General features: G+C 35.8%; 1 protein-coding gene across 3 annotated transcripts in view; it reads left to right on the plus strand.

Annotated features, from left to right (window-relative positions):
- Positions 1 to 16296, plus strand: part of GABRB2 (gamma-aminobutyric acid type A receptor beta2 subunit) — a 154689-nt gene extending 138393 nt beyond the window's left edge. For 2 of the 3 annotated variants that reach the window (XM_017737476.1, XM_008636144.2), the window contains 2 exons: positions 6538 to 6588; positions 10191 to 16296. In XM_017737476.1, the coding sequence (XP_017592965.1) occupies positions 6538 to 6588; positions 10191 to 10538 (399 nt within the window). In that variant the 3' untranslated portion in view covers positions 10539 to 16296. The remainder of the gene's footprint in view (positions 1 to 6537; positions 6589 to 10190) is intronic. The other variant, XM_008636145.2, reaches the window with a different exon arrangement.
- Positions 16297 to 16562: the final 266 nt, after the last annotated feature.

A 16562-nucleotide genomic window follows, 5' to 3' on the forward strand; every position in this document is an offset into this window, starting at 1 on the left:
CTCTGTTACAACAGCACACTTGGAAATGGCACAGTCAGCGCAGGTGCTGGTGTGCTACCTGACATTTCCCAGGACAGCTTCCAAACTTCTTTTTACCACTTTACTAGAGAATAACTAGAAGAGCCTGTGCATTTTTTTTTCTCTGTCATATCCATATATGTCTCTAGAAAAGGAGGGGTGAATTAGATGAAGGAATGTGTTAACCTGACCCAAAGCGAATGCTCTGATCTGTACCTGTGGCCTTTTGCAGGCCAGCTTGTGATGGCTTTCAGTGCACTGCAAACAGGCAAGATCACTCTCCTCAATTTTCAGGCTGTGGTGTGAAGATGCATTAGCAGGGCTGTAGGCCCAAGATAATAGACTTTGCTCCAATGCAATGCTCCAAAACAATTAGGCTTGGCTAATGCCTTTATTTCCCCACTGATTTACCACTGGCTTGCTGCTGGCCTTTTCAGTTCATAGCAATTGTTCATTTCTATCTGAAGAAATCATATAATGCATCTTCAGGGAGAAGAAACTATTGCAAAGGTACCTAAAACCAGTCAGTACCTACTACATAGAATGGCACTTTATACCCTATGGACCAGAGGTACTTCTAGTATGAAACATTTTTGGTAAAAAGAGGATTTTTAAACTGGTTATGTGCACAGACTCGGTTAATAAACTGAACAGGGTATTAAAACACTAAGGCAATAGGAAGCTCTTATAATTTCAGTCTCTAATCTCAAATCCTCACTGCTCTATACTGCTGGAGCTAATGCTGCCACTGTCCAGATATCAGTGAAAGAATTCATCCTCTTTCTTTCTCTCCAAGGAGAGTTTTCCTTTTGTTTGCAGTACAGGTAAAGCTGCACAAGGACTGATTGTTGATCCAGGGTCAGAAGGTATTCCTTACACAGCAGTTTATTGAAGGACATGTAATAAAGTAGGCATGGATAATAAAAGCTTAGCCTTTCTCCTAAATTTAAATTCATGCATTCTCAAGGAATAACTTTAATATGAAACAGTGAGCAATGCACAGGGTGCTTGGCCAGCCTCTGTGTTTTATCAAACCAGAGTTTGGATAGGAGTGAAATTTGAGCAAGTTCCAGTTTTAGCTCACAGAAGTCTGCAGAAGCAGTCAGAAGGTGATTTTTTCCACAATCCATGCTGGTATTCCACATGACATCTGAATAAAGGTCAAGTCAACTGCATGAGGCTTTTTTTCTCCAGCTGCGCTCCTTTGAATGCCATATTTAATTAATGTAAGACCAGTGCCTGTGCACTTGTTTAAAGCACATTATCCCCTTTGCTTTTGTACTGCATCTACAGCCTGTGACCCTGAGCAGAACAAAATTTTTGGTTCATAAAAAAATCCCTTGGTGTATTTTAGGTCATTATATCAAGTTGTGAAGAAATAAGACACAAAAAAAGACAAATTATGTACAGTGAAGTAGAAGAAATGTATGTAGCTGCAGTCCAGAAGGTGTGTCTGGCTAGGGAATTTGGTGAATTGATTTCCTGAAACACATCAGGTCTAAAGAGTTTGTCAAGGTTTAATTCAGTGGCCAAGAGCTGGAAAATTTCTATCCAAAACATAGGTTGTAACTGCAAGTAGTATATGCTAGAGAAGGTAACCTAGTTGTGCTCATGAATTTTGAGATCACTGGATTATGTATACTTGGATGTCACTAAGTGGTAAAAATATCCTTATAATGTTGTTACAGCAACTGTTTGTCAACCTCTTTATTTATATGAGAACACATTCTAAAGACTCTATCCATTTAGATGCATTTAGAGGCATCCATTTAGACATGCGGAAATTGAATACTTGCTTTTTTTCTTTTTTTTTTTTAAAGGACGTTAGGGTTTGTATTGCTTATACATATGTTAAATTTAGTGAAACAGTCAAGCTGGCCTATGAAGACCTACATTTCTTGGTAAATTCACTTAGTTACAAATTCTTTTGGGTTCCAGTTCTTTCCCAGAATACTGTGTATGGAGAAAGATAGACACCAGGAGTTAGTTTCGTGTAACTTAGGAAAACATTAGGAGGTCGGTAGGATTATGCCTAAACTCAAATATGTGTATATAGGGAGAAATATATGTTTATATATTAATATATCTTTTTTACTCCTTAGAAACTAGTTTTAATGGTACTTCTGTAGTGATAAAAGGTTGTACTAGAATGTGGAATTCTGTCTTTTTTTATTCTTATGTCTCTATTCCTCTTTTTAGAAGTGTTAGAGACTTGCATTTTGTTTTCTTCCCAGTGTAAACAATTGTCAAGACTTCTCCCTGAACTTAGTGTATCTTATAGCTGTGTGCAGAAAGATATACATACCTGTCCTCTCTCATGTTCTCAAAACAAGCTCCACATTCTGGTAATGTGGTTGTCAGAAACTTAACACTTGTGGATGGCCTGAAGAATGCAACAATAAAGGTCACAGAGCCTAAATCAATATGATTCTTTTCATGTAAGGGTTTTTTTTTTGACCACTGTCTATCCATGTATTTTGTAAGTATTCAAACTATAATATGTTTAACTAACTGAACCCAAGTTTGATTGAAACATACAGACACAAAAAGCCCCCACATCATGAAGAAAACTATAATCTAGTTATTTTCCCTAGAATTAATGCATACACAGAAACAATTAAGTATAATATAAATTTTGTAATGTTACATAATATTGATACATATTTTGCATACACAGAAATTTACTTAGAAACAAATTTGAAATTACTAACCACGTCTTGGCAAGAAAGTTTCTTCATTCTTGTCACTCATTTTTAAATGAGTGGCAAAATGTTGGACTCTCCCCAAAAAGCAGGCTATCAGTGTACAAGTAAATCATGCAGGAGCATTTTAATTAAGTCAGCTTTTTTGTTTGTTTGTTTTTCATAATTTTAAAGCAGAAGACTTCTCATTTTATTATTGTCAGGACAAGTCCTCCGAACCTTGCAGTATCTATAGCTGTGGAACTCTCTCTGTTTCAGGCTTCTAAATCAGCAGCAAACATGATCATATGAAATATTTTTCCAGATCTTTTTTAATTTGGAAATTGTTATAAAATGTTAGAAATTAATCTTTCTTTTCTTTGTAACAAAATCTTCTCAGTGATTTTTCCCATAGAAAAATCTCAGGAATTTTCTTTTAGTTTTGTTGTTGTTGTTGAATTAGTTGCAGTTTCTCTCCAGAGTTTTATCCTTGGACCTCATGCTGTCTCTGAACATGTTTGTCTTTGGGCTGGGCCTAAGAATTATATCTTCCCCAAAATCACAAGCCTAAATCTGTTGACAAGTGATTATATCATGGTCAGATGGATGAAACTGGTAGACTGCCATTCATTCCACCCACTCTCATGACAAGGATGTGTTGTATAGATCTTTCCACATTATATTTGGCTTGAAACAAGAAAAATAACATCTTTAGTATATTTTACAGAAGCTGTTCTAGAGGAGCAACTTAACAAACTTATTTTTACTGCCTAGTTCATATTTCAAAACCATAACTATATCCAAGTTATACCCTAGAAATATTGCCAGTTGTGGTGATAATCGTGTGTTCAATGCATTTTTTATCTTTCATGACACTTTCTTATATAACCAATTTTTCTCTGTTTCTTAGTAGATTTTTGGTGCTAGATATATCTGCTAAATTTTATTTTGTAAGACACCACAATTGGAAGACATGATTGTCATGAAGGCTTGATAAAAATTTGATTTTATTTATCACAGATGGAAGAGAGCAGCTTTTAAGATCCAGGTTCTTGCCGATGTATTCTTCATTTATATTACCTTCAAGAAAATTAATTCTATGCTTATAAATGGGATGATATTTTAACAAAGAAATAACAACTTAATCAGAGCACTATTAGTAGGAATCTGGACTGTCTAACACCTTCGGTTTTGTGAAACAGTAGGATTTAAACTGTTGTTAATTGCTACCCCAGAAGTCTTCTGTTCCAGATCACCTGCCTTTGCTTCCTCCTAAATGTCTCAGTAGTAAAAAAACTGTTGCAGAAAATTGTACTTGAGAAGATGTTGATATAAACTTCAAGTTTATTGGATTCTGTGCAGCAGTTTGAACAAGTTCATATTTCATGGGTTTTATTCAAATGCCATCAAACCAAAGATGCTTTAGCCTCTCACATTTTATCTGGGCACTCATTCTTCAGTGCCTTAAATACAGAATCCCTTGTTTAAGTAATGGATACCAAGAGGAAGTTAAATTTTCAACCATTTCTCAAGAATCCTACAATACTTGCAACTAAGTTATTGATGTGCTACTAATGATAATAATCAAGAAATCACATCTATCAGAAGGTAAAACTGGATGTCTAGAAATTGATTTACAAGTATTAAAGCAATGTTAAAGCTCCATGTTCAGAACTTGTATTTTTTCCGCACCCTTTTTTTTGTTTTTTAACTCTTACCGTTTTCTTGGGGGGGGCAGGGTGTGCTTAGATTTTTAGTCTTTAAAAAGTTCAAGAACCTGAAGAAAATCCTTCTGTAATTTGCAGAGTTTCTCTGAATTTTCTGACCTGAAACCAAATGAAGCAACCTGAAATTATAAGTCTACCCAATTTTACTGTCCTCTAACTGCATTCTTTACAGCCTGACCCAAATCTTATGTGTATAACAATGCAGCTAGCCTCATTTCATAAACAGTAACTGCAATAGTGACAGTAAATTGAGTTTTGTACAGACAATGGAAATGGAGTGTTTGTTGCATTGTTAAAGACAATGTTTCACATATGGACATTTTGAAATATTAGGCATTTGTGTCTTATAAATTTCTATAGCTTTATCTTAGCAGACTGGCTTATCATGTAAAAAATACTGGTATAGCTTTAGGCAGGCGCCCATTGAAAAATCCACTGTGTTCCAGAGTGAACCCAGCAGCAGCTTACACAGAGCTATCTGCCAGCCACACACTTCCTGTGTAGTCAGGGCAATCCCTAGAGCCCAGTGGTTCCCACTCAATAAGTCAAACCTTGCTGATGAGGTGGAAAATCCCTATTACGTGTAAAGTGCACATCATATTTTCACCTGATCTTGCTAGAGCTACTGTGACTAGTCAGGAATGGGATGTTACTGGTTTTCCAAGCAAACCTCAGCTTTCAAGAGGTGGGAAACTATGCTACAGATAGTAAGGTCTTTATCTATAAGAAATTAAATTATATATCTAGGCATGTCATGTAAGTCTTCATTAAGAAAGGGATCTTTATTTCTATCTTCATTTCTTGATAATGTCAGCTCACAGGACATATAAATCCTAAATTTCAGGTTTTAACCTTTGTAATAGACTGAATACTTCCAGTTTAGATTTCATGGTTTAGCTCACCGGATTTTTGGTTTTTTCTAATGGCAGTTCTACTTAACAAAAATATACTTCTTTTCAATTTACAACTGTTTTGTTTCAAAGCGTTTTTCTATCAGAAATTCCATCCCTACTACTTTATACACAGTTTCTCAGCCATTCTACCATAAAATGAGCCATCAGTTCCTGTCTGTAGTTGAAGGTTACAGGTGAAAATGAACAGTGTATGAGAAAGGAGAAGTGTCAATGTTATATCTTTTCATTCATCAATATAAATTTCTCTCATATTATAAAACTGGGTTTGGCACAACAGCAAAGCATAATCGCCAAGGAGCTGATTTACTGAAAGTTAATAATTTCAGATGTCTGGTCATCCTTGGAGGATTCCTAATGAATGTGTGTGGGAGTTGTAATATCCTTGTATTTTACAGTTGCTAATGTATTAGTGTAAGAGGAATTCCTCAAGAAAGCCATCATTTTGGAGTTTCTAGCTATCAGGAAGAATATATAATGGTAACAGTTCTATGCTTTCCTCTGTACTCCCTTTGTTTGAGACCATCAAAAAAAGTCATGGCCTCTTTCAAGGCTCCAGAGTCAGCTTTTCTTCCATTTGACCTGGACCTATAAATGAATATCATTTGCATCATATATTTTGTCATTCACATTTAAGACTGATTTATAAAAACCCCAGTGTCTTGCATGGTTGCTGAGCTCTGGTCATTTCTCCTCCACTTCTGCTTTCATCTTTTATTTCCATAGTATTGCTGCTGCTTTTTCTTCATCTTCATCCTCCCTTCCTTTCTTGTCCCTGGGAATTTCTCCATTAAGTTTGAACTCTCCTGTTCACCATAAAGGGTCTAGTTCTATGGTTGAACAATCCTTCAGCACCAAGAGATCTTTTTAACCTTCTTCCACCTCCTTTTGAAACCACTTTTACACTTACTTTCCCCCCAGAATAATTTTAATAATTGTTTTCATATCATCATATCTTCCTTGGTCAAATGACCAGTTGGAAAAAATACATTTACATCACATTATGTTACCTTGAGGAGCAGAGCAAGGCAGTAATAGCACCTCTGAAGCCAGAATGTACCTATGCTAATTGTTGGCTTAGAGGTCCCTATATATTTTAATTACTTGTCCTACTATTACCCTACAGTGCTTTAATTTTAAATGAAAGATAATAGCTGCCTTATCTCTAAGGAAACTGGTCTTGATTTTATTAACTTACAGGACAGAAGAATAATTGGCACATATCATTGTCCAGAAATGTATTCAACAAAGGTATCTTTCATTGTTTTCTAATGTTTTTATCCTCAGAGACTTACAATTCAGGTCTTGACCGGTTATGGTCATTAAAGATCCCATGGCACTTTTTTATAGTGTGGTCATCTCAACTCCAAGCACCTGGCCAAATATCAATTTATGTAACTGTTCTGCTTACACAACATTTCCCACCACCACTCACCCACCCCATAGTTTCAATTGGCTACAACATTCTCCATTTCCTCAACTAAAATAAAGTGTGTTGTTCTGCACTGTCAGTCACCACATTTCACCTCAGAGGTGATTGTGCTTCACTGGGAAGTGAAGTGGTTCTTCTTTCTAATGCTTGTAAAGCGCTTTGGGATCCTTTTGAATGGGTGGTGCTTACAATAAATGTAATTCACTGTCATTCTATCTCAGGCATCACTTCGTTACAAAAGCATGTTTTAGTTAGAGTTGGGCGAATCTACTTGGTGGAAAAAACATTCCCAGCTCTCTCTAATCTGACAGGGAACCTTTTGACAAAGGTTGAAGAGTTAGAGTAATTTCTTTCTCCGTCCTTCCTTCCTTCCTTCCTTCCTTCCTTCCTTCCTTCCTTCCTTCCTTCCTTCCTTCCTTCCTTCCCTCCGTCTTTCCTTTCCTTCCTTCCTTCCTTCCTTCCTTGAACTTTAGGAGTTCCTTTGGGTTGGAAATTCAAAATAGCATGAAAAAATGCAGTTATTCTTATGGTCAATTTATTGTTCCAGATGCAGGAGGGTCAAATTTGTGCTCAAGAAACACCTGAACTTTGTGGTGTTTACCTGGGTATTGTAACACTTGAAGGTTCGCCCATCACTAATATTTACTATATTTTGCATTATTTCTTCTGAAAAAGTTTTGAAATATTGAAAAATGATGTACTTCAACTCTGATATGAGTGTGATATATACAGAAGAAGACATTTTGCCCTAGAAGATAGTTTAGAACATTGCTTAATATTTTTTCTGCCCAGCATCATTAATCTTACAAACTGCTTCCAAGATTATCAGATATCTGCACCATGTTGCTGCATTAAGAAAAAAAAGTTAACTGGAGTGATATCATGTCACTGAAACATGTCTGTGTCTAACTCTAGTAGACTAAAATAGCCTTTCTTGCATGTGTGTTGCATAGAATGTATGCAAATATGTAAAGAGCACTCAAATTTCTAATATCATTGCAGATCAAAAGGATAAAATGCTTAAAGTAGATTCATCCTAAGAAGATTTAAGATGTGAAAAAATTTGTTTGCCCTAAAATCTTTCCAAAAGTAGTATCCTAGAATGCACAACACTGACGTGAAATAACCCAGCCTCTGGGCTAAGGGGTAAACCCATTACATTAGTGGATGTTATATCAAACTTCCCCTGATGTCACTAGAACTAAAACTTCTTTTCTTGAGGTTATATGAAAATACAGAAGATGTAGTTTCCAAATGACTTTGCACCCCTCATGTAGGAAGCTTACCTCTTGTGGTTTTAGACATTTTGGGATCAATGAATGCCAAGGGCCTGTAATTAATTGTTTTATTTTTAGGACCCTGGGAGTCTTACGATTGGTCTGAGATCTAATAACAAAAATTAGTCCCCTTTCATTTTATCCCAAAAATCACAAAAGAATTTTTTAAATATGCACTCATTGGAAAAAAAATGTTTGAAATCCATCCTGAGAAAGTTTCACAGATCTATTTGAAACCTTTTGCAGATATACGCTTTTGTTGGTATTACAAAAGCAGAATACTACTTTTACCTTAGTTTTGTCCCATGCAGATGAGAACTGATTTGATGGCCTTCCTGGACAGAAGCAGTGTTCCCTCACTATGCTCAATATCATTCTATAGAGTTCTTAAAGGAATTTTTCTTGAGTTCCAGCTCAACTTTCCCATTTTTCCAGTGCTTTTCAACTAAAGATTGATCTCCCTAACACACTAGGAATTTCAAAAATTTCATGTGGCTTTGATGAAAAGCAAACAAAAATTAAAGTTCACATTGAGTCATGACATTTGATTTAAAACTAAAATATAATGAAACTAGAGGGGTGCAAACTCACACAGATTGGGGAGAAAAGAGTGAGAGAGAGGGAAATCTGGCATCTCAGCAATGCCAGTTTGCGTGCATCTTGAACAGATGTAATCACTCAAATGACAGTGTTTCAGTAGGTCCAAAGTACCTTTGTGAGCATCTGACTTCTCAGTTCATAACACTGTGCAGGGGGTGCTACTAAAAAGCAGCTGGTTTAAACCCAGTTCTCTCACCTTGCCATGGTAAATATTACATAGGGGGTCTAATAATGGCAATACAGTCTGCGCTGGGCAGTTCAGGGAGGTACCGGCTGCTGACAGCTAGTTTCTAAATATTATAGAATACACTAATACCCTGTTATTTTTTAGAAATCCACAATAGTCACAGTTTTTGCACTTTGAGTAATAATCATAGAATATATTCTGTACGTGGTAAATGAATAATGTGGCTGAGTTATTCTTAAAGGAGCTCTGGGACAATTTTTTCTCTTATTTGGCCTGGAGTATATCTCTGCTACCATCACCAATTCAATGTAATTAATTAGCTTCTCATTAGCTATTCTTGTTTTTAAAGTACTTTTAGTTAATTATAATATTTTATCACACAATTCAAAGTACATACTTAGAGGGAAGGCTGAGAAGAATTAGAACTTCCTAAATAACTTTTATTTGTTTTCTATAAATGGATTCTTTTTAAAATCTCCTACCACAATCGAGATGTACTCCAGAGTGCCTAAGAGTAGAATTTAACTCCTTATCTTTGAAATCCTCTTGATTGTCTAAGGGGATTCTTTACAATATTGCCTTAATATTTTTTTCACTGAATTGCCTTTAAAGAATGCATATTAGCTAAATCTACCCATTGAAACAACTGTTCAATGTACATTTGACGTGATTACATTCTGCATATCTTTTTCCTTGCTTGAAATTGCAGATCTCTGCTATTCCAGAAGTGAGGTCTCCACAGCATGCACTGTATTTATGAAATTTATTAGCACCGGGGCATGGAGTTTCCACATAGCTATAGTTAGACTATGCCATTGCCTTTCCCCAAGTAACCGGCACTCCTGTTTGGAATATGGGGACCTAAAATGTGCATTCTTTTGTGCAGTGCTCTGTACTTCGTTTATAGAGGCAGAGAGACCTTGCGAATACTGGAAGTTTATGTCAGAGCAAAAGCTTTCATTTGAAAGAAGAAAAAACAAAACAAAGCAGATTCTTTTCCATTTGATTTCCTTCCAAAACCCCTGTAAAGTTTAATATTTGCCCCAGATATCCTACCCAGTGGCAGAATTCCACTTTCAGGAGCTGAGCATGTCCTCTGTTCCCAGGTATTGCTTGTGCTTGCTGAACATTGGGTCTAAGAAAATACCATTTATTGAATAATACTATACTGGCCCTATTTCTCCTTGGGCTCACAAATAAATGATAATAAATATAATCACAGCTATGCTTAAAGTCTTTTAGGCTGACATCCAATAAATTAGTAGTGTTAGATATGGCCCTTATCAGCATGGCTTCACTTTGCAACTGACTGGGCTTCCTTTATCTCCTACTAAATCTACTATCTTATTTTTTACAGATGGATCCACATGAAAATATTTTGTTGAGCACACTTGAAATTAAAAATGAGATGGCTGCCTCCGAAGCTGTGATGGGGCTTGGGGACCCTAGGAGCACAATGCTGGCCTATGACACTTCGAGCATCCAGTACAGGAAAGCCGGTTTGCCCAGACACAGCTTCGGCCGCAACGCCCTGGAGCGACACGTGGCACAGAAGAAAAGCAGGCTACGGAGACGTGCATCCCAGCTGAAAATCACCATCCCTGACTTGACTGATGTAAATGCCATAGATCGATGGTCTCGCATATTCTTCCCTGTTGTTTTTTCCTTCTTCAATATTGTCTATTGGCTTTACTATGTGAACTAAGAAACAAAGCCACACAGGAAGCAAGAACTGGATTTCTCTTCAAATAGGTTGTACAGCCAAAAGTGGGACTTAGAAAAATTATATTCAGGACAAAAAGTTATTTTAAAACACCTTAGTTGCTGGCCCACTCTATGGTCTGTTTTTATAATGGTTTGGTTTTATCTGCTAAACCATATATATGTTAAGTTGCAGTATGGACATATCCTCTTAACAAAATATAAGAGCATTTTGAGTGTAAAGGCAAATTGGGTTTTTAAAATCACTTGTCTCATTGTCCCTCACTCTTTTTTTTTTTTTTTTCCCTTTATTTTTTAATAGCCATTTGAGTTTAGTGGTACAAATTGTAGAGCAGCATTTGAGAAACAGGTTTTAATTTCAACAGCAGTATATGCCATTCCTAGGGAAACTGCATATCCAAGGCATGCATCTACACTTAAGAGAGTGTACTGAGTTATCATGCTTATGAAACACACATTTTACTTTTTCAATGTGTAAACTTGAAAAGTAGTGCCTATCATCTTTCCAAGATGATCATGGTCAGAGGTTTCCCAACCATATTCAGGAATTTCCTTTTATTTACTGAAAGAACTAAACCTTTGACTGATAATATTGGGGTTGGCTGTTTGCACAGAAGCTGAAACAAGAAGCACTAGTTTTGTTTGTATTTTAAAGAGAGAACATATGCTCACAGTAATAGTGACTGTGTTTGGGATCAATAGAGGAATGTAGGGACAGCATAAAAATGCATCAGCACTGAATGGGTAGATGCTGCTGGGTTGTGTCAGGGAAACGGAATCATCTGTCCAAAGTGCCAAAATTGGTTGCCCAAATAGTAATTCTGTAGATGGCTGAAGAAAACCAGTGGTGCACTGCCTTTCTCTAGGGCAGGGAGAGTGACAGCACAATTACAAAGTGCAGGGGCAAGGAGACAGGAGGCTACATATATATAAAAGTGTGTGCATATATATAGATATATAGATATATATATACACTGTGCAGATGAATGTTGTCAGTTGTACATACCTTAGTCTGAAATAGCCATGTGGAGTTGTGTGATTTCTTCCAAGTCTGCATCTTTCCAGCATTATGCTTCCTGCTGTTGGTTAAAGGTTCTGTACCTCTTTCAGCAGTTGAGATCTGAGCATATGTATTTCTGTATTTCTGTACAAGAAGTACTGACAGGGTGTTTTCTCAGTCTGGATTATGCAATACCATTTAACTTTTTGTTTTCCTTAATGCACTATTCTAAAGGAAAGAAATTAGTCACAATCACTTTAAGAGTTTAAGTACATTCTTGAATGTTTCCTGCTTTAGGGTGATTTCCACTGAAAAACTAGAAAAATTCATGTTTTCTTTGGGGAACTCCTTGAATTAAAAGGGTGAGGTTTTTCCATTCCATTGAACTTTATTTTTACAGGCAAAATAGAACAGAAAAAAAAATTAGTCAAAATTTTGTCACTTACTCCACTGTGGGACTTCTTTTGTAATGAAAACAGCAGTCACAAGGACTGTATAAAAACTAAAAATTCTTGATGGCTTTTACTAGCTCAGAGCCCCAATATTGTTTGACACAATGTTTCAAGAAGCAAAAGCCACATCTGTTGTATCCATACTACCTCTCATCCGTGTACAAATTTTTGAAAGAAACTAGAGAGTATAAGGATTTTTCAGGGTACTAAAAAATTTCTTTAGAATATTTTTCATAAAATATTTTTTTAATTTTTTTGTTCTTACTTTAAAAGAGTAATTTTCTTACATATTTCTGTGGTTTTATTTTTGTTTCTCTCCCCCCTCCCCCCACCTTTGACAGTGAATGACAGTAATAGGAGGAGAATAGTTCTGGGAACGAATAGGTAAATATTCTGACTTTTTTTTTTGAGCACTTCATATGCTTATTTCTGGTTCAAATGGGAGAGGATAGTTTTGGAGCCTGAGATTGGATTTGCAGTACACCCTACCTGCCAGGAAGTTGTGTACATTCACACACGGCCTCCACGCTCGGATTCTGAAACATGTTAGAGACAAGTTTTCCTCACGCGATTAGCTTTACAAGTCAAAATTTTGCTCTTTGTTCACATACTTAATTTTTGACTGCATTTCATGAATAACGGAATAACCTTTTTAGATGCACTTGGGATTTCAGCTGATAGATATGAGTCACGTTGGAATTTTTTTCCCAATTTTAAGAAATGGAGCCACATCAAAATTCAGTATTTCTCTTCAAAGTCTGTTCTTTAAAAATGGTATTAATTATCCTAAATGAAAGCAGTCTTATGCTTCTGTACAAGCTTTTCTTTCATTTCAGAAATTGCTGCCAGCTCCTTTTTTTGTTTCACAGAAGCAGAGTGTAACTGCAGGGAGCTCACAGCCTGTCTGTGGTTGATACACATCAAATATAAAACCCTACAGGGAATATGTTGGCTCTCTGCATTGATAACTGCTTCAGCCATTACAAAACCCACAAAGATCGAATCCTGGAACTGCACATTCACTTTTCTGAAGCTAAAGTACAAGCCATAATACTCTCTGATGTTGCTATTCAGAGGGTGAAAGAAAATGTTTGGTTTCTGCTCAGGTGTCACTAGGAAAGATAAATTATCTGTGGGGAAGAAGCACTTTTGCTTTTACCCTGTCCTTCTGGCTATTAATGTGATGTATAAAATTAGTGAAAGAGAAAGAGTCTATCATTTTGTACTAAGGCTTAACACTGTGATATAAAAAGATGGGGGTGAGAAAGGCTGGTGAGGCACTGTCAAGGAAAAAGCATAACTCGAGCCCAAGGTGAGCACTTACTCCTGAGATACTTGAGTGAAAGTGAGAAATGTTGCCAATGTACCTGAGATACAGGGTTTGCTATGTGTGCTATGTGTTACCCTCCAGGTAAACTAGAATAAATTTGCTTTTACCTTAGAATTGACCGAAAATGAATATTCTAGATCTTTTTAATCATGTTAATTGTTGTTGGTTTCAATAAACAAAATAGCAAAGTTAATAATTTAGATAAAACTTGTAATATAATTATAGCTGCACATTTTATTGTTCTATTAGAAATAATAGCCAGCAATTAAGGTGTTTTTCATCTTTGTTAAATTCATGGGCGAATTATCACTATAACATGGCACAGTTTTAATGAAATCTTTGATCTCAATCTGTAAATATATACTGTACATGACTGCTAGTAAGTATGATACACATTTTCAGAACTGAAAATTCATGCAACATATTTCTGTGTTTGCATAAGGAATGTTATGTTTCTCTCCTATCGCAGTTCAATGACTGGGAAGAAAGACTCCAGCAATGACATTGTGACCATTTTTTTTCTCATTCCCAGGGGAGCAAAACAGAGTCCTAGATAACAGCATGTGGCAGAGTTCTTCAGAGAGTTCTTACATTTTAATAAAAAGGACATAAAATCTGTAAGGTACAAAAGCACAATGCATAGAGAAAATGAGTGGTGGTCTTAAACCTGGGGGAAATATCCTATTTATTTCAGACAAACATGCATTAAAATTAAACCTCAATTAATTTTCACTATAATTATTAGACTGTGTTCCAGTCCTATAACACAGTACTAAACGCAAGTGAACAGATGTGAAATATTTTCCAACTGTATGTGCATATGGACATACCCCCAAATGTCTGTATGGACATATGTGTGTATATATACATGTGCTGAGTATATATATATGCACACACATTCACATGCTGGTGTGTTAAAGGAATAAGCTAATAATAGTTTTGTTTCTACCATCAACCAGTGTATGAATATATTTTTGAGAAAAAAAAAAAGATTAATGTATTTAGAAAAAAACCAAACAACTTACTATACAGGGTAACTGGGCATTTCTATATCAGCAGATCAATGCTTATGATTCGTATGGAGCATTGCACCATTTGACATGATGATAGTACTGTACCTCCTTGCATCTGGAATTAGACTAGTCCTCACATTGCTTGCCTATTTCTTCTCTCTCTTTTTATAACAGCATTGTCCACTAGTAAGTTTTCAAAATCAACAAATTCCTTAGGGAAGCAAGATTTAAAAAATGGCAAAAATAGTAACTATTTCTAGAAAATAATCTAGGGTGGGATGGCCAGGGTACAATACTATATCAGTAGTGATCATAACATTTTGGTATGTGTACATAGAACATACAATGTGAGCAACCATAATTTAAGCTGAATATGTGTAAATATTATCAGATTTCTTAAACATTTTTAACTTCTAATTTGTACTTTATGGTAAGGCAAAAAGCTAATTCTACTTATGGTTTAGGTTAATGTGTCCTAAAATTATGTAAATAATTAAATAAGCTGTAAATGAGCAGTCGATAGATACAGTATTTGTTTAGTGACTTTTTTTTACTAAGTACAATAATTGCAGTGCTCTAGCAGAGTAATTTAAACACCCTTTTGCATAAACAGATTTGGACTCCAGATATAAAATAGTACAGGAAGTGCTGTAGTGTAAAATAGCCACCGTGGCAATGTTCCTGCTGGCGCAGTTGATTCTTTTGTATGGTCAAAATGTTCAGGCCACTCACTCAGTACTTAGATTAGCTAAAACAAACAGGGCCTGGTTTTCACTTAAAATAAGGCACCTTTATGTTGCTCCAGTGAGTGGAGAGGTGAAGGCGTTCAGGGTAAGTGAGAATTCAGCTGTTGGCGATTTCATTACAGAAACCTGCATATTGCATCTGTCTGATTCTGAAATCTGTATCTCTTATGGTATCTAATAGTAGACTTATATTTTTCTTTAAAAAAAAAACCAGGATCTCTGACTGTCATCAGATAGTGTAGTCCCCCAAAGCCAAAGAATCTTCACTTCAGAAATTGCTTAAAAGGGAAATCTAAAAAGTCACTGCTTAACACCAAAGGTAAAGCTTAGTAAAATGCACTAGGAACTTTGTCTAAATTTTTAAGAAGTAAATGGAATGTTGTTGATCAAAAGGACTGCCCTATTCTACTTTGTAAAAATAGTAATAATTTAAATATGCGTTATATAAAATTGAAATGTATCATCTCTACAAGAATATGCAACACTAGCATTTCATAAATATAAAATTATTTTCTTTGTAAGTGCTTTGACAAAAAATGAAACTTAAATGATGAAAAATCTCACCTCTACTTTCATACTAAGGGTTGTATTTTTTTAATGTTTTTCAGACATGAGGTCATCTATTCCAATTTGATAGCATTTTTGTATGTTTTCACTGTTCCTGTCATTTGGCAGATACTCATCAGGCTGTATGGTTCATGGTCTGTCCTGTTTCTTTCAGTTGAAGACAAAAAGAACATTAGAAACATAATTAATTCTGACAAATTGCCTATGATTTGACTTCTATCACGTTTTTATTGGCATGGGTGTTTAAATGGTTCTGTTAGTACTGTCTTTGCACAGTTCTGAGTTATCTTTTTTACTTAGTATTATTTATTTCACAATGTAGTAATCATCAGCCTTACTAATGACCTTGTAGCCTTTCTTATATGCACATAATGCACATTTTCCAATGGCTAGAAAATGCAAAATACTAGTGGATATCATTGCATCAGATCTTCATGTCTTTCTCAAAAGGACTACTAACCTCTGGGAGATATGAGGTAGTAAAATGATGATTGTAAATGAGTAGCACATAAGAGATATTTTCTTGAATTTAAAATTATTGCAGCCAGTTTCAGCATGTAAATATATAATAATGTTGGCTAGTGTGTAATTCTTGAATTAAAAAATATAAATAAAGAAAACCTAAAATATGTATATGTTGTTGTGTTGTGTTGGGCAGGCTCTTTTCTCAAAGCTGCAGTTTTCAGTTCTCATCTGAAGTGAGTATCTCTGAGTTTGGGTCAGAAAGGGACTCAGAAGTTGGGTGTTGAGGCACGTGAAATGTAGGCGTAGGATGGGAAGGGGGAACCATAACGTGGTGTTAATTTGCCTGTGCAGCCCTTGGGGGACTTAGTGTCTAGGGAGTTTAAGCAATGTACAGTGAGAAGCCTGGTGCTGGTTAGTAAGGAAATGCTAAGAGG

Source organism: Corvus brachyrhynchos, unplaced genomic scaffold (assembly GCF_000691975.1).
Source record: "Corvus brachyrhynchos isolate BGI_N302 unplaced genomic scaffold, ASM69197v1 scaffold16, whole genome shotgun sequence".
In the NCBI taxonomy this organism is placed as follows: Eukaryota; Metazoa; Chordata; class Aves; order Passeriformes; family Corvidae; genus Corvus; species Corvus brachyrhynchos.